We start from the raw sequence: 25,135 nt of genomic DNA on the forward strand, positions 1-25,135 counted from the left end.
TTATGGTCAATTTACAATCCCATAAGGCCACAGGACAGAACGCATGAGTGAAGCAACCAACACTGTTGGATGCTATGTGGCCATAAAAACATGCCAGATTAATATGCTGATTTACAGTCACCGGCCACTTTATTAGGTACACCTGTTCAACTGCTCGTTAACACAAATTTCTAATCAACCAATCACATGACAGCAACTCAATACATTTAGGCATGCAGACATGGTCAAGACGATCTGCTGCAGTTCAAACTGAACATCGGAATAGGGAAGAAATAGGATTTAAATTACTTTGAACGTGGCATGGTTGTTGGCGCCAGACGGGCTGCTCTTAGTATTTCAGAAACTGCTGATCTACTGGAAGTTTCATGCACAACCATCTCTAGGGTTTACAGAGAATGGCCTGAAAAAGAGGAAATATCCAGTGAGCGGCAGTTCTGTGGGTGCAAATGCCTTGATGCCACAGATCAGAGGAGAATGGCCAGACTGGTTACAGCTGCTAGAAAGGCAACAGTAACTCAAATAACCACTCGTTACAACCGAGGTCTGCAGAAGAGCATCTCTGAACACACAACACGTCCAACCTTGAGGCAGATGGGCTACAGCAGCAGAAGAACACACCGGGTGCCACTCCTGTCAGCTAAGAACAGGAAACTGAGGCTACAATTCACACAGGCTCACCAAAATCGGACAATAGAAGATTGGAAAAACGTTGCGTGAATCATCTCAGACTGGTTTCTTGAATATCCCAATGAGTTCACTGTACTCAAATGGCCTCCACAGTCACCAGTTCTCAATCCAATAGAGCACCGTTGGGATGTGGTGGAACGGGAGATTGGCATCATGAAAGTGCAGCCGATAAACCTGCAGCAACTGCGTGATGCTATCATGTCAATATGGAGCAAAATCTACCAAAATATTTCCAGTACCTTGTTGAATCACGAAGGATAAAATCAGTTCTAAAGGCAAAAGGGGTCCAACCCAGTACTAGTAAGGTGTACCTAATAAAGAGGCCAGTGAGTGTATATTCATACTACACATATTTATACTACACAGAACACCCTTTTATGAAAATTGCTAAATACATTTCTCTATTCAGTGTGCTTTTTTGGCCACAGCATTCTTCTACTGTAGCTCAGAGTATTTTCGATAATATTAGCCCAAGAGGCAAACACGCACCAGAAATGCACCATTCCGTCAATCTTTGGCATGCTACTTTCGATACTCTCATCTGAGACACCTTAAAGCTTGGATATTTTGCAAACTGCTACGCAATTAGTACAGTTACCTAACGCAATCTCGTTTCTCTAAAGAAAACTAGGTGTTTCTCCTTGTTCCAGCTCATCTTTCAGGACTCGATCACTGAGGAGAACGAAACTTTACTCTCATTTTATTCAGGACAGGTAGGCTCTGGAAGCTGACAGCCAATTCCCACTGTCTACAGTCATTTCAATCCATATCTCAAGAGACGGATATCACATAACAAATAATAAATAATTCAAACAGAATACAGGTAAAGGAGTTAAACTTCATGTGCTAACGAAAAGCATCTAGTGATCATTGCTCAACCATATTCAGGCCGCATGTCATGTGTTATCTCGTCTTGCACAAGCATTCATCTGGGAGGAAAAATGCTGAGATTATCACGCAAAGCACACACCAAAATCTGCTTTTGAGAGACAACAGTCTACTGCTTTAATTTAGTGGTGATGATGCTTGTTATAGGACTCACGGTTTTTCCTGCATAAAGAATTAGGAGGCAGCCACCTCCATCAATTGTTGTACCATCTACATCATTTGACAAAAATCAGGCTTGAAGTCACGGTTAACAGTGATGTTCAAGCACTGCTCATGTATTTAACTGCATTTAATGTTAATGCAGGGATTCTTAATCTCGGTCCTGGAGGTCTGATGTCCTGCAGATTTTAGATTCGACCTCAATCAGACACACCTGGACTAGCTAATCAAGCTCTTAAGCTGCGGTCACACTGGACTTTTCTCCCCATAGACTTTCATTCATACGCACGCAAATTCTTCAGACCTGAAACGCAAGGTCATGCGGCAAGTTTTGCAGTTCGCTGCATTGGAAAGTTCAAGCTTCAATCTATGACCTGTGAAATCACATCACATGATTGCGTGAAACCAATCGAGGATCAAAACATGACCTCTCTGTACAGGAATTTAAAACATGGACCCATCGCTCGCTTTTTTAAATGTCTAATCATCTTGTTTAATCCCGCCTCTTTTTGCAGCTCTGTCCAACAGAATTTCGCAAGCTCGAACTCTAGTGTGACCGCAGTTTTACTAGGCTTTGTAAAAACGTCATTGAAGGTGTGGAGAAGCAGGTTGGAGCTAAAATCTGCAGGACACCAGACCTCCGAGTTGAGAACCCCTCAAGTAATACTGATAAAATTACAAGAATAATGTGATGTTTGTTTCAAGTAGGGTTGTCAAAGGCTGCATTTTCACTGCAGATCTTGATGGTCAATTCCGATTTTGTGATGTATCTGATTTTTTTTTTTGATGACCCTCACACGTCATCTTTTAAAAGTGACTCGTATGCGATGTCTGCATTTATACTGCACATAAAGAAGTTGCTATGACCAGGAAAAAAAAAAAAAGAGTGACAGCTAATACAAGAGCGCTCTTTTGTCTATTTCTTTATTTAATCTGCTTAATTTTTTTATTTATGTTTATGACAGAAAAGTTCTCATCTGGGCATCTTTTTTTAATGTTATTTAATCTTTTAGTGTAATGTCCATAGCGTGATTTAAGCATGTGATGTATTTAGGCATGGGACGATAGCCGTTTTCAAGGTATACTGCGGTTTGGAAAAGTCAAGGTTTTAAAACCGCCAAAATTTTCTGTAATACCCTTCCTAAGGTATGTTTAAGATTTATTATTTACATTTTTTTGCTTGTTTTTAAACTTAATTTTAACCATTACATTCATATCCACAGAATTTTATATAAAAATAATTTGTAATAAAATAAAATTCACTGTAATTTGAAGCTACTGATTTTGCAAATACAACTTATAATTAAAAAAATAAACCAAAAAATAAATCAAATAAAATAAGCATCTTTAAGAATTTTAATGCAGTGTTCCCAAACCCCGAGCCGTGGACCGGTACCAACCCGTGAATACCGGGTCACACAAAAAAGTCATAATTTATTTCTGTTTTATTTATTATCGGAGTCTGAACAAACTTTTATTTTGAAAAATATTCTCTCAGTTGCATCTCGATCACTTGAGCACCAAGATTTAACCCACAAGGTATCAAAATAAGTAAGAAACAGACATCATTGGAAAGTTTTTTTTGTGAAGGGGAAAACGAATCAGGTGAATCCAGCATATCTGTCCAAGAAAAAGATCATCTGAACTAGATCGCAAATGATGGCTGCCTTAGGAAGTCGTTCACATATCGTGTCTTTCCGTGCGCAAGTTCGTTATTTCCAATGGAGGCGCTCAGCTTGTGCACGCATATTTAAAGTGACGTGCTCGCGCCTTTCAGGTGCACCCAGTTGAACATATCTGAACATTTAATGCTGCGAGTCATGTGACAAGAACTGACTGATCAGAAAATTTGGTATGGAATATACATTTTATCTCAGACAAACACCGAACACCTAAACTCTGCCGTGCTTTTTTAATTTTCTCCATAAATTAAACTTGTATCAGAGTTGCAGCAATGGTTATCAGCTTGCCATCCTCTGAAAAAACGGTTGATGGTCGCCAAGAAATCTACGTACAACCACAACCACCCCCCTTCCCAGCCTCTACCACCCACCTCATGTTCAACGGTAAAATTGTCGAGCGTTGACCGGTTCGCTGTAATAAAAAGGTTGAGGACCACTGCTTTAAAGCATCATATACACTGTAAAAAATGCAGGATTCCACACAATTGCTTCAAAGTTAACTTAATCGCTTTTACAAATGTAAGTGGATTGAACATAAATCAATTGAAAAACCTAAGAATTGTGTTGTTTTAACTCATTTAAATAAGTAGTTTGAACAAGCAGCAAAAGTAATTTTTTAGTGTAAAGTGTGAGGATTCAATGTACTTCAATGAACTCTTGAGACACACAGAGACGGGAAGCCGATATATAGCACCCAGGGGTGAAAGCACATTGTGTGTGTTGCTGGACAGGAAGAATGCAACCTTTCCCTGCCCGTATCCTTCTGACATTTACGAAGTAGAGAAAAAACTGATCACATGACGTTGTGGTACTGATACCTATCCTGAATGATTCCATTATGGCCAGACTGAGCTGCCGGTGAGACGCTACACTTTTCATTTACACATCCATTAGCCTCAAGCCGGACTGCAGCCGCAGATACAGAGCTGTGCGCTCTATAATTAGCACTTTAATTTAACGTGACTGCACGCTCTGTGGTTTTCTCTTTTCCATTTCCAAGGGAGCTGATATATAGCAGAAAAGTGAAAAAAAAAAGAAGAACCTACATGATTCAGCACCATCTGACACCTTTAATACCCAATTCCAAGAAGACCTGCCACTGGAATCAGAGCTACTGTGTTCATCCTGTAGTGTTTCTTAGAATATTGTTGTATGTGAGGCCAAACTGCAAAGTAGGTCTGCACAATTAATCATTTCTAAACCGAATGGGTGAGGTATTCAAATTGCAAAAGCTGTGATTATTATTATATTATATTATTATGATCAAATATAGTAACAAGCACATCGTTTTTGTCAGTTCGTAGGCACATTTCCCTGAACAATGTAAAAAATGTAACAAACTAAATGTGAATGTTTACTTGTTATCCTTTTGACTTTAGAATTATTCGTGCACTTTAAATGTCAAAAACGCTTGCTGTTCTTGTTTCAACCTTAATGTAGGTTATCGTCAGTGTTTTACTGATGTAAAAACTGCTAACAGTGTTTGGATTTTTTAAAGCTGAAGATTTTATTTACAATTAATTACATTTTATTGAAGATACTGAAGTTTGTTTCGTGACAACTTTAAAAAAAAAAAAAAAAGCAAAATATTTAAGAGGTTTTAAATAAACAGTAGCATATTGTAGCGTACTATTTGGTGTCTCTTGGTCTTTCTTTGGCTCTGATAAAACCACCACATCAAAACCTGTATCTCCTTTAATTAAATGGTAGTAAATCGCATTTCAAATCGCAATTTTGATCAGAATAATTGAAATTTTATTTTTCTACAAATCGTGCAGCCCAAGGCTTTAATGTTAGGCACACAAAACAGAAATTAAACTATGTACAGGGTGGGCCATTTATAGGGATACACCGTAATAAACTTATTGGGAATTTTACAAGAAAAAACAATGGTGTGCTTGGTTTTAACGTAACTTTATTCTTTCATGAGTTATTTACAAGCCCCCTCACATATATACGGACGGTTATTTCACCAACCATTCCCATTTTTTTAAGGTGTATCCATATAAATGGCCCACCCTGTAGATATACAGGTAGGGATGAGCACCGAAACTCGGTACTTTATCTGTATCGGCGCTACATTATAAAAAAAAACGAAGTATTGATAAGCTCTGACGTTAACGGTTCTGCTGTCAGTACTGGAGAATTATTGCTGAATAAACATTACTTACAGTTGCATAATTTAACTGACCAAGCTTTTCTAATTTGCAATATTTGATATTCGTCAGCACAGTTAGCAATCTCACATGAGAAATGCTTGTGTTTCCCAGCGAGCACGTCAAATAAAAAAGCCTTTACAGTTCTCTGCTGTGCACACACTTAGCGGAGGCTCGCGCTTAGCGCACACACATAGCTCGCGACACAGACTCGTGCGCACACACAGCTCGTAAGTTTGCGGAATGAACCAAACGCGTTGTATTTCCCGAGTGGACAGCGATAATGTCTGTTGCAACAAACGCAACCAGTTGTTTTCTTGTATAAGCAGAAACACAAGCAATCTGGCTAAGTGAAAGTATCTTTCAAAAGTGAATTAACTGCAATGAAAAGTTTTTTGACTGCTTAGCTACTAACGGTAAGGTTACATCGTCCACATATTCACTGCAATTAATATGCTGTACCAAACAGAAACCAATGATAGTATATAACAGCAAAAACAAAACAAAAAATCCAATTTAAAATACTATAATGTATAGTAAAGGGAATTATTTAGGAATGAGCATTATTTACAACTCTTTATTAATGAAGTACACTACATAATGTAATATCATTAGTAACTATCATGAACTAATAGTATACTTAAGCCTTTACTACAGTAAACTGTATATATATATATATATATATATATATATATATATATATATATATATATATATATATATATGTTTATATATATATATATATATAAACATCCTCTACCTCAGTCAATTTTCCATCAAGAAAATTTCTTGTGATAGCCTAATTGGTTGGCGACATCACCGACCAGAGTGATAGGTGGCAGTAACGCACCAAAAAGTTTGTTGTCAACCATCGACAAACAGGTAGAAGAAGAGATCGTCATTCTTGCCGTCATATGGCTTTATTTTCATCGGCTAGGTGCCAGCCTCAGCTCCGTGAATGCCCATGCCACCACTTATTGATCCGCGATCGTTAAATGTAGCTTGTGTAGACGCTAGTGCGCTACTTGACTAATAAAATAGCTTCACTACTAAAAAGCTATTTGTTTTAGAAAGTAGCGACGCTACCACCACAGTACTGAGAAATGTAGTTATAGCAGAATAGCACCGCTTTAATAAATGGCCTTAGCAAAAGGCATCGTGCATATCAAAAACAAAGCAACAGATTAATATTATTCAACATATTTAGATGTAACCCCATTTGTAATCTTTAACATTTTCATAAGTAACTGTAATTTAGTTACACATTTTTTCTCAGTAACTGTAATGAATTACTGTTACTTTTATTTTGTAATTAAATTACGTAACGCCGTTACATGTAACTAATTACTCCCCAACACTGGTCGTGAAGCACAACAGTTCACTCCAGTATTGCGACAACCCTACTATGAACACACAATCACTTTTAATATCTTCAATAAAAAGGTGAAACGACCCCATAGAACTGCACATGAGCCATAATACCACAAAGACTTGTGGATTACCAAATTGGGCCAACAAGCAAATAGCAGATCATTTCAAAGCCCAAAGAAGCTCTTAAACGTCTGCATGATGTATCAGGTTTGCTTTCCTAGGAGTGTAAGGTGTAGGGTCATCTTAATTAGGCCAGAAGCTGCAATTGATAGTTCACAACAAAAGCAGCAGCAGCAGCAGAAGCATCCGAGGAAGAGAGCGAGAGAGAGAAACAGATGGAAAAATTCTGCCCTACCTTCCTGGCATATGGCAAAAAATAACTATTAATGAAAGCATTTCAAACACCCTGGAGCTGACGTGCTTTGGGATGTCAGAAAGAATATGGCTAACAAACTCTCGGCTTCGCTCTGCAGAAACATCTCGCCCAAGAGTCTGCGCTGAAGGAATGTGGCATGATGTATTACCTTCTGCCTCTCCAACAACTGCAAGCTCCAAAACAGCAAATCAGACTCAAAAAAGAAAAAGAAAAGTGCAGATCACACTTGGGCTGCACGATATTGGAAAAAATCTGACATTGCAACATTTTGCACACTCAAAAAATGAGTGCTTGTTCAAACTACTGTACTTATTGGAGTTGAAACTAAGGCTGCACGATACTGGAAAAAATCTGACATTGAGATATTTTGTTTTGCTGTGATATATATTGTGATATGAAAATAATTTCACCAGATTATTTAAAGGCTATATTTGGAAAGATTTTTATTCATTTACATTGACCGGGATGATTAGAGTTTTTCTATGCAGTGCATCTGCATAAGACATAATAAATAACAAGCAGTGCTTCCCACACATAGACTTTACTTGGGACTAGTATATCTGCCGGTGAAACATTAATAATACTATATATATATATATATTTTTTAAGATTTATTATTGGCCTTTTTGCCTTTATTAAGTTGAAAGGACAGTATTTCAGACAGGAAGCGAAGTGGGAGAGAGAGGGGGTAGGGACGGGAAATGTCCTCAAGCCGGGATTCGAACTCTGGACGCCCTGAAGTGCTACTGCACCATATGTCAGCGCGCTAACCACTAGGCTATTGGGGCGACTAATAATACTATAATACTACGTGCAAAAAAGCCAAACATTTGCGATTGATTAACCCCTGGAAATTCTCTGGCTCTGCACGTGTCTTGCTGGTTCTCTGTGTGCGAGAACTGTCACTCACACAGACAGTCACGTGCTCTGCAGACCCACAGAGATGTGCCTAAAAAGTGTATGTATATAATTATGTTTGGCTTTTGACACATTATTTAAAAAATGTGCCTAAGAAATAGCTTTTAACTTTGCAAGTAAAAATCTGAACCACTGGCCCGATTGGGTCAGTAGAAAAAATCCTTAGCGTTAAACCCTGGATGGAAAATATAGCTGTGTATTTTTACCTTTGTGCAAGCTGTTTGTGTTGCTCTGCAATAACACTTCCAAAACACTAGCTGGCAGCAGGCTTTTATGTTCCTCTGAATCGAGATTTTTCACGTGCGTTTCGTTTTTTCTGAACGCTACCTTAATGGACACTAAGCTAAAACTCACTCATTTAGACGTGGCAGACAATAACTTTAATCATAAAGTAAACACAAAACAAAAGTCTCCATATGGAGCTCCTTCCCAGGACTCGACACTAAACACTCGCTCCATCGCGGCTGTCCACATCGCCCATTCTCATCACCACTAGCAAACCGACCAATCACAGAGCTTGCGCTTGTGAAGTTACATTTTTTGAGAGGTGCGCAGGTATGCAACCATGTGAAGGCTGCGCCGGACCATACCCGTGTGCTCGACGCAGAAGTATAAATCAGCCTGTCGGTACAATAGCCCAGTGGTTAGCACGCCGACATATGGTGCGGAAGTGCTTCAGGTGTCCCGAGTTCGATTCCCGACTCGTGGACCTTTCCAGATCCTACACCTCTCTCTCTCTCTCTCTCTCTCTCTCTCTCTCTCTCTCTCTCTCTCTCTCTCTCTCTCTCTCTCTCTCTCTCTCTCTCTCTCTCTCTACTTCCTGTTAACATACTGTCCTGTCAAATAAAGGTAAAAATGGCAAAAATAAATCTTAAAAAAAAAAAAAAATGTATAAATCAGCCTTAACAGAGCGGGGTCACGTGACTCCACATGCGGTAGAGAAAGTAAATGAAAAAAATCAACCTGGAACAATTAGATCGATTATAGATTCTGAATGTCTTTTTCGATTACTTTCCGATTAATCGCCCAGCCCTACTCAAGAGTTGTCTCGATTCAGCTCATTTTAAATTACTTTGAACAAGTAGCAAAGTTAATTTTGTGAGTGTATTTGGAAACAATTGAGTGATTTTTCGATTGATGAAATGTAATAAACAAATTACTAGCTTAGCTAAATGCGACAGAGCAAATACACAAGTGAAATAAACATTGCTTTATGGTTTTCAGGGTATAGTCAAATCGTATTCAGCTACCAAAGAAATGAAAAAATCTAACATAAAATAACACGGCAAAGACTTTAGTGTTAAAAGTAAAGTTACTTTTAGTTACTTTCTTAAAGTTACAAATGGTAAAATTGCTTGTGTGTGAATGATTTAAGCTCTCTTAGTGCTTAAAAACAAACTTGCAAATGATAAACTTTTACTCCATTAGGGCTAAATTTTGCAGTAACTCCACAAAGTTCGTGAATTTTGAATTTTCTTGTGCTAAAAATATTTGTAACTCTATAGAAATGCTAATACAGTGACAGGCCTTAAAAGCACATGCAAATGTTAAACGTTTACTCTATTATGGTTAAACTGACTGTAAAAATCATGTTCTGTGGCTCCTGCTCAACTATAATCCAGACTCAACATTGCAGATCCTGCGATGTGACTATTGCAGAAGTGCATTGATTGCGATATCAAAGCAGAAACCAATTATTGTGCAGCCCTAAAAATCACACTATAGTAAAGCAGCTCATTCCCGAGTGAAGCAGGTTGGACTCAAACAGAGAACATCAGACTAAATTCATTAAGATCCGACTCTAGTATAGAATCAGAGTCAGAAAGAGCTTTATTGCCAGGTATGTTCACACATACTAGGAATTTGTTTTCGTGACAGAGCTTCTACAGTGCAACAGGATTACAGAGACAGGACAAAAAACAGATAATAAATATATTGTAAAAAATAGAAGTAAGTAGTGAATGCAAATATACAGATTGACAAGTGTATGTACATGTTTATTACTATATACATTCTATATATATATACACTATATAGTTCATATATACTATAACTATATATACTATATAGTTCAAACTAGACCGGAAAATAATATGCACATGCACACAAGCGCCTGCTTTGTTCACAACTACAGCAAGATTCTCAGACACATAATGAGATTCAGCTTTCAGCACAGAAACAGCTCTGTCAACTCAAAATAGATCTGTGAAATTAGTCATGAGACTTTAATAAATGCCCATCTATTAGCCATTTATATTCCCCCACATCAGGGTGTTTATGAGGGAAGTTTTATGGTGCTTTATCATGGTGTGGTTGACTTTGCAAACATCAATAATAAATTAAACATAAGGGAGAACAGCACTAAAGTAGACCTCAGATATTATCATTATTTAGTTATTTTATAGATATTATGGGGTTTCTTTGATGCACCGCGATGCAGACGGGGACAATTCGCTGTCAGCTCAGTAATAATCATAACCCTTTATTACATACTGACGTCATTTATCTCATGTACACTATTTTACAGTAGCTTACTATGGTAAGGAAAGTCAATTAAACTCCAACTACTCAATAAGCAGACAACTGTATAGGGTATATGCCCAAGCATGCTAATAGGACTTTTAATTTGCCAGTAACCTGGGTTAAGCGCTTCCGGTGAACTGTTTGCAATTGCAAAATCGGCACGTTTAAGGTCTGTTTTCTTTAAAAATCAGTGATCTCCACTGGCTGAGTGATATCCGATATAAAGTGGGTCTCAGATTGTACAAGAAGCACTGCATTAAATAACATTTCCCCCTGCCATGTCTTTATAATATGAGCATTTATTTTACCCCAGTATATTCAATGGAGCTTATGCGCTAGCCTGCCGATTCTGACGGGCGCGTGCGAGTAAACGGCTTTTTGTCTCGTTTTACACTTGAGCAACTAAATAAATGCCAAAGTCTGTTTAACTGATTGTATTTTAATTACATTACAACATCGATAAAATGGAAAAAAACTCACAATAACCGGTCACCGGAAGTTTATCAGTATGTGAACAACACTAGCTCGGCGTATACCCTAATACAGCGTGTGATTTTGTTGGACAGTCTTTCACTGACACTGAAGTTACAGCAGAACCCAAAAGCCACTATATCATTGCCAGGGAGGAAATCATCCCTGCTTCTCTTTCTCTCTGGACCTTTGACCTGCTGGCGTGAGGTAACCTCTCCTCTCTTCTCTCGGCTGTTACAGTGATACTTATGGATCCAGACACAAGCATGCCTGTAGAGCAAGTTTACTCCACCATGTCTATCATGGATTAGCTCAGCTGTGATTACTGCGGCTGTTTTTTAGGTAAACAACACTAACCATTATAACCAATCACAGCCCTTTTTTGTTGAGCATGTGAACACAATGGCCAATCTTAAAGGTGCTGATTTCAGTTTCTGACTCTTCAAAAGCATAAAAATAGCATAATATGTTTGCAGATATTTAAGAAACATGCTAAGCGAACATTCTTGTTTATCTGAAAAACAATGCTGAAGTCAGATATTCTGCTTTGAAAATTCGAGTTACATGCTGGAACGTGCTAGTTTTGGTTCTTTTAACCCACCCAATGCTAGTTTAGCCAATTATATTTCAGAACCCTGGGTTGTTCTCAGGGAAAACAGTGCATTTCATTCATTCAGTCAGGAAGGCTCTCAAAGAAAATGTGACCTCCGGTGGACAGTACCAGCCCCAAAATGATCCAAGGTAAACCATCTGCTGCTGCTTTCAGTGGTTCTGCAATAAATGTCAAGTAAAACGGCATTCAAGCTCACATTATTAGCATTTAACACTGAATAAATCAATAAAACTGATCATGGTTTATCCTGTTGTTCACCTGTGTTAAATAGAATCCTAAAATAAAGGCCTAAAAAATAAATTTCAGGTGTTGGTCAAGACAAAAACTCCTTTTAGCATGGAAAATATTTCTTCTATCGTGTGCCGTTGCTTTTAGTTAGAAAACAGTTCAAATCATCCTTAAATCAGCCTTTAGATTCGTCAGGCACACTCATGTCAATCTGGCAACCTGCACTTGTGTGGACTCATCAGAGAAGGAACAGAGTGAAAATGTGTTTTGATTCAGGAGTTCAATACCTAGTTCAATCACTGGGTATCAACCAAACATACTGCACCTTTAAAGGGGTTGCACCCTGGATGCACCACACTGCGCCATCTGCATAGTTTAATATAATAATAAATATATAATAATAATAATATATAATAAATAACATTATTTTGGTTTCAAACATGCATCCAATAGCATGTCGGGTGTGCATTACTTTCAACTGTCATATGCGCGGCACAGTACTGCGCATTTGGTGTGCGAACCCCTATAGGCATTTAAGAACTCGCTCGACAACGCTCAAAAAGTGAGATCAATGTTTACATTTATTTATTTATTTGCTATAAATGCTCACATTGTCTTCTGTGCCTGTACTTGAGTTTTGTTTGATACATTTTTTAAAAAAGAGTGTTTTCTTTAAACAATTAAAATAAGTAAAACAAGTGTATGCACAAATAGTCATGGAATAAAATAAAATATTTGGTCTGAATTGGCAATCTTAGTAAACTAAACATTTTAATGATTCCAGATAGCTTATTTGTTTTAAACCAGATTTAGAGACAAGCAGATATAGTATTTTTTTTTTATAATTGAAATTACAAATAATACACAAAATAGGGGTTTCATGCAAATGTGTATTTAGCTTCGTAAACACACAAAAAACATTAATATTAGACTTAATTAAAGCATGATATTTGAAGCTGAATGCTTGATTCGGGAGGCGAAGATGGTCAAAATTAGGTGTATTGGAAGCCTTTAAGTTCAAGACAAAATGTCTGTTTTTAGAGACATCATCATATATATTTGTTATCATTTAAAACTGTTCCATTAAAGGTGCTGTATGTTCGTTTTTGACTCTTCTAAAGCATAAAAATAACATAATATGTTTGCAGATATTAAAGAAACATGCCAAGCTTTTTATCTGAAAAACAAAAGTCAGATATTCTGCTTTGAAAATGTGCGTTAGGTGCCAGAATTGCTGTCTTTGTTTGGGTTCTTTTAACCCACCCAATGCCAGTTTAGCCAATTATATTTCAACACATTGGGTTGCCTTGGTGGAGAACCGCGCATTTCATTCATTCAGTCATGAAGGCTCTCAAAGCATGCATCCGTGACCGAGATGCGACCTCCGGGGGACAGTAGCACTCTCCAAAATGAGATGCAGATTTACAGATCCCCATAAGGTTATAATTTAGCAAATAATATAAATATTATGGACGTAAACATTAGGAGAGCAGGTTACATTGTAACCCTGTGTCCTAACAACATGCTACGTGATGAGACAGGGCTCGAAATTAACCTTTTTTTGTTGGTAGTACCGGTGCTCCTAACTTCAAAAATTTAGGTGCACCAGACAAAATTTAGTCACACCCACCAAAAAGTATGAACACCATTACTACACGTTTTATATTAACAGATTCTATTATATATCAACACTCTAATCACAACTAACAAATAAACAAATATCTGCATGTGCCCACCGGCCCTGCACGCACTGCTTGACGTGAATGAGATGAACTGAATTAACAATAATAATGGTGCTGTTCTCATGAGTGCTGTCTGATATTGCACAGATGGTATTGACATATAACTTATTATTTGCACATGTCATCTTTTCATGAGCTGCAATATTAGTTTCATCTCAGTGAATGCATGCTCTTTAGCGATGGTGAACGCATGACTGACAGCATCTGACGATTAAATAAAGGATTAAATAACATTAGAACATCTCGTGCTTAAAATGTGTAGATTCAGTGGGAAACACTGTTACCTGAAAACTCCGTCCTTCAGGCTTTACGGTGAATGCTTTAGTCCTTTTCATAGCGGACTTTAAACACTGGAAGTCTTTTATCCACTCTTCGAGAAGTGTAAATAGTGGATTAACATTCATTACATGATCACTGATCAGAGGTGCCATTATTTGTAACTTTAGGTGGTTTCTAAAGCTAAATCTGTCAGTGTTGTTTTCATTCTCTCGTATCCAAACCTGTAGCTCCCTGTCATCTGAACTGAGTGATTGACAGCTGATATTAACCAATCCATTCGCATTCTGTCCTAGAGCAGTGGGCCAATAAGAAGAGCTTGAAGGCGGGGCAAGCATTGCGGGCTTTGTTTACTGCAGCAAGTTGACATGTCAACTGTTTTCAACTATACATGAGCGCTGCGTTTGGTGTTTTAGGAGCAAAGATGCTTAATGCGTGAATGCCTCCTAATTCCGTGCATGCGGTGAACATGCTGTGAAAACAGGTCGCACGGCAACAATCTTATGCACTCGCACAAATGCTCTTAAATATATTTTGAGGTCGCATAGATAAAATTTCGACCGCAATTTAGAGCCCTGTGAGATACTCAGTGATAAGCAATTTAGCTGTTTGCACCAGACGAAACAAGACGGAAATTTAAATACAGCCGGACAGAATAGTGCACTCAACACACTCTAATGAAATGGACAGGTCTATAATCTTAATAATACATATTAAACTTCTTTAACATTATTGAATGTACATGGTAAATCACTAATATGTTGGTGTCATGAATCTGGCAACCTGTGCTTGCATGCGTTTTGAACCAGGAGTGCAATACCTAGTTCAACCACTGGGTGTCAAACTTACATACTGCACTTTATCGTTAAGGTTTATCGTGGAGATGCAAAATGTACCTATATTATATAGTTTGCAAGTACCCATTTAACCTTTTTTTTCCATTGCAGAAACAGGTTTTCATTCGGCTCCACTCGGTCAACAATCTGACCTTGTTGTAAAACAAACAGAAGTATCCTTTCAAAAATATTCCCACATGGCATATTCAGCAGCACCTGATACAAATAAGTCAAATCCCAGCAGCGTTATCCCTCCAGAGCAGCACAATCCCAATAGGCCCTTTCCCAGCCTTATGCTGGATCACAGATTTAACACTAGTAAAATCTTAAGACCCTATAACAGCTGCCAGACCTCTACATGCCCACACTGCCGGACAGTGACGGATAGTGGGAGAGAAGCCAGTGGGATTTTTTTTTCTTTGCCTGAGGGGGAATTACTGCATTATGCTCAAAATCACAAAGCACGCTACAGTACCAACAACGCCATTTCCATAAAGCTTAGACGGGTATTGAACACTGAAAGCAGCATGTCTCCAATATCCAGTACATCAGGGCTCACAAAACTGCTAGCCCTATGTCCTGAGTCTATTGTGTTTTCCAGCCGGGCTTCCAAAAATGAATCCACCCTGCCCTACAGTATGTTAACGGGAGGAAAAAATATAGCCTATTTAAATGCTTTTGCATTATTTCAATAATTAGGTAATTGTATGCCATTTTCATGCAGAGGAGCCATTATCAATGTGTTTGAATTAGCACTGGTCAAAAGAACTGGTTCTTCGGTACCAAGTTGATGAAAAAAATAATGTAATTAATTAATTAATTAAAATAAAATAAAACAAAGTATGGCATAACAGCTTTTCACAATCTTTTTTTAAAGGGATATAAAAAAGTAAAAAAAAAAATTGTCAAAATAATAAAATAAAATTGGGCTATTTAAAAAAAACGTTTTTTATTTTTAATTGCAATACAAATTCACATTGAAGCGACATAAATACCCTCTACAATACCACACTAGAAAATTGTAGCCTATTTCAATGCTTTGGCATTTTCACAAACTGGGTAACTTTGTGGTATGTAATTTTCATGCAAAGAAGCCACTATCAATATGTGTTTGAATTAGCATTGGTCAAAAGAACTGGTTCTTTGGTATCAAGTTTATAAAAAAATGTATTAATCAAAATAAAATGAACAATAAAAGGAAGGCATAACAGGTTTTCACAATCTCTTCTATAAAGGGATATAAAAAAGTCAACTAAAACAATTGTTAAAACAATTAGATAAAATTGGCTTATTTTTACTTTTTTTGACTTGAGAATTTTTTTTATATAATTCACATTGAAACAACATAAAATAGCCCATCTTAATGCTTTTGCATTTTCACAAATTGGGTAAATATGTTGTATGTAATTTTCATGCAAAAGAGTCACTGTCAATATATATTTGAATTTGCATTGGTCAAAAGAACTGGTTCTTCCATACAAAGTAAATAAAAAATATATATACATATTTTCTTAAATTAAAATAAAACAAAACAAAGGAAGGCATAACAGTTTTTCACAATCTAAAATATTGTGAAAATCTATAATCTAATTTTTAAAGGGATAATAAAAAATGTAAATGATGAATTAAATTATTATATAAAACCAATATATTTTTATATTTTCACATTTAATTTCATTTTTAAAAATCTCATTTTTTATTAATTGCAATACAATTCACAATTAAACAACATAAAATACCCCACAAACAGATAATAAATACAATACATAATGCTAATTTCAAAATTCATTAATAGATCATTATGAAAAAAAGAAATAAAATACTGCATGAACCAATTTTTCTAAACATCTAAAAATATTACACATATGTATTTGTAATAATAGTAATAATAATAATAATAATAATAATAATAATAATAATAATAAAAATAACAATAAAAATAACAACAACAACAATAATAATAATAATAATAATAATAATAATAATAACGATAAAAATAATAATAACAACAACAATAATAATAATAATAACAATAATAATAATAACAATAAAAATAATAACAATAAAAATAATAATAATAATAATAATAATAATAATAATAATAACAATAATAATAATAATAATAATAATAACAATAAAAATAATAATAACAACAACAATAATAATAATAATAATAATAATAATAACAATAATAATAACAACAATAATAATAATAATAATAATAATAATAATAATAACAATAAAAATAATAACAACAACAATAATAATAATAATAATAATAATAATAAAACTAATAATAACAACAATAATAATAATAATAATAACAATAATAATAATAACAATAAAAATAATAATAACAATAATAATAATAATAATAATAATAATAATAATAATAATAATAATAATAATAACAACAATAATAATAATAATAATAATAACAATAATAATAATAATAATAACAATAAAAATAATAATAATAATAACAATAAAAATAATAATAACAAGAATAATAATAATAATAATAACAATAATAATAACAACAATAACAACAACAACAACAACAACAATAATAATAATAATAATAACAATAATAATAATAATAATAACAATAATAATAACAACAACTGTATGAATGCATAGATTAAAAAAAATATCAATGAATTGTGTCTTAATAACATATATTTAATTAATTATCCCTCCAATCCTAAAAAAAAAGCTAAGTGTGTTTTTTTAATAAATAAAAGTATTTATTTCTTTTTATTTAGTAAATAATGTCTTGTCTATTCAGGCCATTTTAATATATTTTGGGCTACCAATAACTGAAGCATGCTTGACCAAAAGGCTTCTGCAATCCCTGTACATGCGGACATGACTATTCATTAGATAAATAAAATACGCTAACAATAATACTAATAATAATACTACTACTAATACTACTACTACTAATAATAATAATAATAATAATAATAATAATAATAATAATAATAGAACATCAAATATGTAATCACTGACTTGATTTCATTTTATTGACTATTTAGTTAAATTTGTTACAACTTCTTGCCCAGGAACTGTAGATGTAAATTAGCTTAATAGCTAACTCTGGTACAACATGTCATGTTATAATAAATAAAGAAATAAAGAAATAAAAAATCCACACATCTCAAAGAGAGCTGCTAGATATTAAAACGGTTTGGCGATCAGTTTTATTCACGCCTGAACTGGCACTGCACTGCACAGATGGTCACCCAGAGCAGAGAGACACACACAAAAAAAATCTTCATTTATTTTCCTTCACAAATAAAACGTGCAATGAGTTACAACCTCCACAGATGGGTTAGGAGGAAAACAACTCATTTACACAAACGCTGGTCAGAATCCTAAATAACCACCACAAGACCAGTGCTCATCCCATTCATTAAACGACTGACTGGGGATCAGACATTGACCTATTGATCTGTCAGATTCAGGGTAAACCTTTAGACATTTATACACATTTTATCATTTGCACATGCTTATTCGGATTATGATCTGATTTTCTGTGCATCAAACTGCAAATATCACACGCAAATATTATATTATATTGGTCATTATATTATATATTATATACTGTAAATATTAACATCTACTTAGAGCTATTAAGAGCTGCACGATATTGGAAAAACTGACATTATTATTATAATTATTTTTATTGTGATGCATGAATATATGTGATATATTGTGAAATACATCAAGTTTATTAGATACTATTTGTAAAGAATTGCTATAATATTAAATTAATAGTGATGATTTTGTATTTTGTGATATTAAAAACAATGACAAGCAAAGTTAATTAGACTTTATATAGACAATAGAGCAAAGATGCAAATGAAAAAACAATGATTTACAATTTTCTGGATTAATGATCAATATTATTGATTATAACAGAAACAGATGTTACTAAAATAAAGACTAAAATGTGTCTGATATCGCTGACTGGATTATGTCATTACAAATCAGACAAATGTGTCCATTTTTAATAATTAAAAGTTATACGTTACATATCAGAGTGTTTGTGATATTATTGATCTGATGTAATACATTAATGACCAATATTATTGATCAGAACAGATGTTATTCAAATAAAGACAAGACTAAAAGTGTCTGATAACGCTGATCAGATTGAAGTTTGTAAATCAGATCAGTGTGTATTTAGTTTTAATAATTAAAAGTTAGACATTACATATCAGAGGGTTTCTGATATTATTCATCAGATGTTATACATTAATGACCAGATAAAGCGTGACAAATATTATTGATCAGAACAGATGGTATTAAAGACAAGACTAAAAGGTGTCTGATATCACTGATCGGATTAAATGTTATAATAAATCAGATCAACGAGTTTCTAGTTTTAATGATTAAAAGTTGCACAATAGAGATCTGAGTGTTTCTGATATTATTGATCAGATGTTATACATTAATGACCAATATTACTGATCGGATTACACGTCATTACAAATCAGATCAACGTGTGTCTATTTTTAATAATTAAAAGTTATACGTTACATTCAGAGTGTTTCTGATATCATTGATCAGATCTAATACATTGATGAGCATTATTATTGATTAGTCCAGAAGTTATTCAAATAAAGACAAGACTAAAAGTGTCTGATATCACTGATCGTTTTAAATGTTATAAATCAGATCAATGTGTTTCTATTTTTAATAATTAAAAGTAACATTACAGATCCGCATGTTTCTGATATTATTGATCAGATATTATAGATTAACGACCAATATTATTGATTAGAACGAAACAGTTGTTATTAATATAAAGACTAAAACGTGTCTGATACCACTGATCGGATTATGTCATTACAAATCAGATCAATGTGTGTCTATTTTTAACAATTACAAGTTACACATTACAGATCATTATTATCGATCAGATGTTATACATTATTGACCAGATTAAAGAGTGACGAATATTATTGATCAGAGCAAACGACAATGTGTGTCTGATATTGTTAATAAGGGTTAAATAACATTAATACACTTGATCAAGGTGTTTGTTTGATATTACCCATCAGATCAATCTGTTTGATTTGTCCAGCGCGTCGTTTTAAATGTCCAATTTACACTGATTTCTTGTAGAAACCTTACTTTAGACACACATATTAACAAAAATCACCCATATGCACATTATACATCAGTGTTACTCATCTTAGAGGACCATTATAACTGAAATACTTGTGTTATCTGTGGTTAAACCAGAAAAAATTTACCCATCAGTTTGTTTGATGTTAGCCGCTGCTAACAGACCCGCTAACGAAACGCCACAAACGTTATTCTTAGCTTACCTCACATTAAATGCGCCAAAGCGTCCGTCAGTCCATATAAACGTCTATTCTTTAGTATGTCCACGGTGTCAGTAATAAACAGAAACGGCCCGGTAAACGGCTACTGAAAACCCTTCGTCTCTGAGGTGCAGCAAAAGCGTACGCGCTCCAGCGGACAGCAGCGGCGGCAATGCGCGTGCGCGACTACAGGCTGCGAGGGGCTTAGGGTTGCCAGGTTTTCACAACAAATTGAAATATTTGACACTCAAAACTGGCGGAATTGTGTGTGTTGGAGATAGGGAAGAGACAACCAGGGAAATTAAAGCTCCCGTGAAATAAAAAAATATGGATGTTAGTTTCAGTCTGTTGGTTTTAATGATATCTATTAGCAAGTGTGTTCCAAAACAGTGACAAAATTTGTGTTTAGAATATATAAAACTGACATTTAAAGTTCGCAGTTGGTAATTTCCACCTATCTCGGTGAACGTTTTTTTTCACCTCACATCATACTTCAGTTTTTCATCAAATCTTGTCCAATCAAATGCTAGCATCTGAATCAACAATAGCTTAGATCTGCGTTAAAATCGCAGATCTGGCAACGCAATTGCTGTTTACACCGTGCGCGTGCTGCCACCTGTCGCTCAGGAACGAAAGCGCGTGAGTCTGTTTACACTCATTTCTTAAAGGGTTTTGGAAAATATTTCTGCGTGAAACTGATTTATGAATATTTTTAAGCTGAAAAAAGGCGCATTTATGTGTTTTGATATATCTACGCGGGCGGATGGTGTAAAGCGGATTTATTTGAAACACATTTGCAGCTCCAGTCCTGCAGGTGGCAGTGTGGGTTTATGTATTTGTTTTTATCTCCTGCAGAAGAAACGCGTTCATGTGTTTAATGTCTGCTCTTCACATCTGAGCCATGGAAAGAAAACACATGTCCGCATTATCTATATATCAGTCACTTTCAAGAGGAAAAACACCAAAAGCTCAGGTAAAGAGATTACCCATAAGAAATTTGCTCGATTAAAGCGTCTTTCGTATGAACAAATCATCATTTTAGAGGAAACGTGGGAAGCCCTGCTCATAAATAGTAGGCTAACATTAATTAATACACAGTAAATAAACTGTTTGGCATGCAACAATGTTACATCGCTACAAAGAAATGTTAATTGAGTATTATTTGATTGTAATTGTACATAAATATTATAATCACTAAATACAGGGGCTCTCAAAATACATAAATACTTAAGCAGAGACTTTCAAGCAAACTGAAATACAGTGTGGGGAAAATAAATCACAAACTAAATGACTTGCGTTATCTAAAATAACATACATTATTAGATTTTTGCCTGATGTATTTAAATTAATAAATAATTTATCTACCACCACAGTGCAGTATTGAGTAAAATATTACAAATAATAAAGTGATTAAAGATGAATCGCATCCAAAATAAAAGTTTGTTTTGACGTGTGTGTACTGAGTGTGTGTGTGTGTGTGTGTGTGTATATATATATATATATATATATATATATATATATATATATATATATATATATATATATATATATGTATGTATGTATGTATGTATGTATGTATGTGTATGTATATATATATATATATGTGTGTGTGTATATATATATGTGTGTGTGTATATATATATGTATATATATATATATGTATCGAGATATGTGTGTGTGTGTGTATATATATATATATATATATATATTAATATATGTGTGTATATATATATATATATATATATATATATATATATATATATATATATATATATATATATATATATATATATATAAAACAATAGCTAAGTTTTTTTTGTATAAATACGTATGTTTATGTATGTATGTGTGTATATATGTGTATGTGTGTATATATATATATATATATATATATATATATATATATATATATATATATATATATATACATATATATATATATATATATATATATACATATATAAACACGCATATCTTATGTCAAACCAAACTTTTCTTTTGGATGTGATTAATTACGATCTTTGCTGAGGAATAATAATAATTTAGTGATCAAAGGAACATTTTATAAACACTGTACAAAAAAAAGAGGAACTTTGATCTGTAAAATGCTGTTGAAGACTTTTTTTGTGTGTGTTTGTGTGTGCGTGCGTATGTGTGTGTGTGTGTGTATTACACATTCATTCATTTTCCTTTGGCTTAGTCTCTTTAATCATCAGGGGTCGCCACTGCGCAATTAACCGCCAACTTAACCAGCATATGTTTCACACAGCAGATGCCCTTCCAGTTGCAACCAAGTGAAACACTCATACACTTTCGCATTCACACACACATATACACTGTGGCCAGTTTAGTTTATTCAATTCACCTATAGCGCATGTGTTTGGACTGTGGGGGAAACCGGAGCACCTGGAGAAAACCCACGCCAACACAAGGAGAACATGCAAACTCCACACAGAAACTGGAAACTGATCCAGCTGGGACTCAAACCAGGACCTTCTTGCTGTGAGGCCACAGTGCTGCTAACCACTGAGCCACCATGTCGACCTGCTTTACACATACATAATAAATATATATAATACACTCATATAAAATGTCAAAACTAACTTTTATTTTGGATGTGATTAATCTCAATTAATTGTTGTAACTAATAATAATAACTAATAATAGGACTACTAACAGTAATATAATAATAATTCATTCATTTTCTTTTCTGCTTAGTCCCTTTATTAATCTGGGGACGCCACAGCGGAATGAACCACCAACTTATCCAGCACATGTTTTACGCAACGGATGCCCTTCCAGCTGCAACCCATCACTGGGAGACACCCATACACTCTCATTCACACACATACACTACGGACAATTTAGCTTACCCAATTCACCTACAGTATACCGAATGTGTTTGAACTGTGGAGGAAACCAGAGCACCTGGAGAAACCCACGCCAACACGGGGAGAACATGCAAACTCCACACAGAAATGCCAACTGACCCAGCCGAGGCTTGAACCAGCGAACTTCTTGCTGTGAGGCGACAGCGCCACCACGCCACCCCTAATACAGTGACCGTTTAGTGTAAAATAGTTTATAAACACTACAAAAAAGGCAATTTGATCTGTAAAAAGCAGTTGAAAACATTACCAAATACAGCAGAAAATCGAATTGTGTGAATAAATTCTCTTAAATAGTTTGTTAGCTGTTATTTGTTATGTGTGTTATGTTTGTTATATCTTCACCTGTTCAATAAATCTGAAATACTGATTCAAAAGGTCATTTTCTTTTTTGTAAATTACAGTTTTATACCGTATAAAGCATTTCTGACTTTTTAAATAGTTTTTTTTATTATTAAATCATCCTTGGTGGTATATGAATTTATCTTTTTTAGTGTGTAGCCCCCTTTCACAAAGATAATCACATTTTGGGGAGATCAATATAACATCTGATTTATAAAAATACATCTGTATTAACAGTATCACAGTACTGTATTTTCATTCGGTTGTAAATTTACTTGTGTGACTTCTGCCTTGCAGGATAAAGCACCACCGGCAAAGAAAATCAAAAGGAAGGAGAATGGCATCAGACCTAGCAAGACATCAAATAAAAAGAAAAGGACGAAACCTCTGAAATCCAGTGTGAGATCCAGCAGCAGTGAGAAGGAGAAACATGAAGGTGTAAGTGTTTAACCGTGTGATGACAGATATACTATAAATGACATATTATGTACAGTTAGATACTTCCCAGATGTGTATTAAGTTTATAATATTTGTTTTATAGTATGTTTATTCTCTGTATGTATGTCTGTTAATCAACAGTGTGCATATTTTGTGATGTTTTCTGTTTATTTACGGTTGTGAATTGCATTATGGGATGTTGATCTCTGCTCTGTCCACTTTTGATGTTAAAAATTCAACTCTACTGTTTAACAAAGTGACTCTTATTGAGATTTTAGTAGTTTAATATAGAAATAGGAGTAGTAGAAGTAATATCTAGAGAAATAAGTCTATAAAATAACAGACAATGTACTGACAGTTTATTATTAAGGTTTTGTAGCGTAATCTACAACAACAACCCAGACAATACAGCACTTTAAACTATTAAAGAGCTTAATAAATGTTACTTTTTCCAACTTTTCAAGGTTTAAAGTTGATGGAAGAAAGATCAAGCTCCCATAATCTGGGTTCATACAGTGATGGGAAACCTGGAAAAGTCATGGAATTTTGACATGGCATTTTCCAGGTCTGGGAAAAGTCATGGAAATTACATTTACATTAGTCATTAGCAGACGTTTTTCTCCAAAGCGACATAAGCTGAGAGCTTGTGAGAAAAGGACAGTCATGTTTCTGCAGCAATAGTAATGGGTCAATCACACTACGGCATTTGCATTCCAGATCAAAGCTCAGTTTTTACAGCGGGAGCAAAGGCTCTCTTTTTAGCTCTGGAACACCCTGAAAATGCTGAAGGACACAATTTTATTATTTTTTCTGACTCAAAATCTTGTCTACAGATATTGAATTCTTTTAAACTGGAGCATCCCATTATTATTGACATTTTTATCAATGTGAACCGGCGTTGGTTCGGTTGCACTTAGGGAATAACGTCTTTATTTCGGAATTACCACTCTTAATAAATACACTTGCATATGAAGCAAATCATATCTCAATGCATTTTACTGGGGCACTGGAGATTTTTACTGGGGCACGTGCCCTGGTGAACGAACTACAGAGAAAGTTTTATAATATAGTCTTCTGCTGGATCCCAGGACATACCGGACATCTTGGAAAAGAACAAGCCGACAAAGCCTCCAAAACAGCCCTAGCAGGAAAGCTGAAGGGGTGTAAATTCCCACCTTTGGATCTAAAGCCACTAATAAAAGGCT

The 25,135-nt window shown here is 34.8% G+C and overlaps 2 protein-coding genes across 3 annotated transcripts in view; one reads left to right on the top strand and one right to left on the bottom strand.

The window, feature by feature from the left end:
* extl3 (exostosin-like glycosyltransferase 3) overlaps positions 1 to 20,420 on the bottom strand; it is a 57,213-nt gene extending 36,793 nt beyond the window's left edge. The window contains exon 1 of the mRNA XM_056481225.1: positions 20,266 to 20,420. The gene's annotated coding sequence lies outside the window, so the exon portion shown is untranslated. The remainder of the gene's footprint in view (positions 1 to 20,265) is intronic.
* Positions 20,421 to 21,119: 699 nt separating this feature from the next.
* Positions 21,120 to 25,135, top strand: part of riox1 (ribosomal oxygenase 1) — a 30,023-nt gene continuing 26,007 nt past the window's right edge. For both annotated transcript variants that reach the window (XM_056445314.1, XM_056445315.1), the window contains exons 1-2: positions 21,120 to 21,235; positions 23,790 to 23,930. In XM_056445314.1, the coding sequence (XP_056301289.1) occupies positions 21,164 to 21,235; positions 23,790 to 23,930 (213 nt within the window). In that variant the 5' untranslated portion in view covers positions 21,120 to 21,163. The remainder of the gene's footprint in view (positions 21,236 to 23,789; positions 23,931 to 25,135) is intronic.

This window comes from Danio aesculapii, chromosome 20 (assembly GCF_903798145.1).
Source record: "Danio aesculapii chromosome 20, fDanAes4.1, whole genome shotgun sequence".
In the NCBI taxonomy this organism is placed as follows: domain Eukaryota; kingdom Metazoa; phylum Chordata; class Actinopteri; order Cypriniformes; family Danionidae; genus Danio; species Danio aesculapii.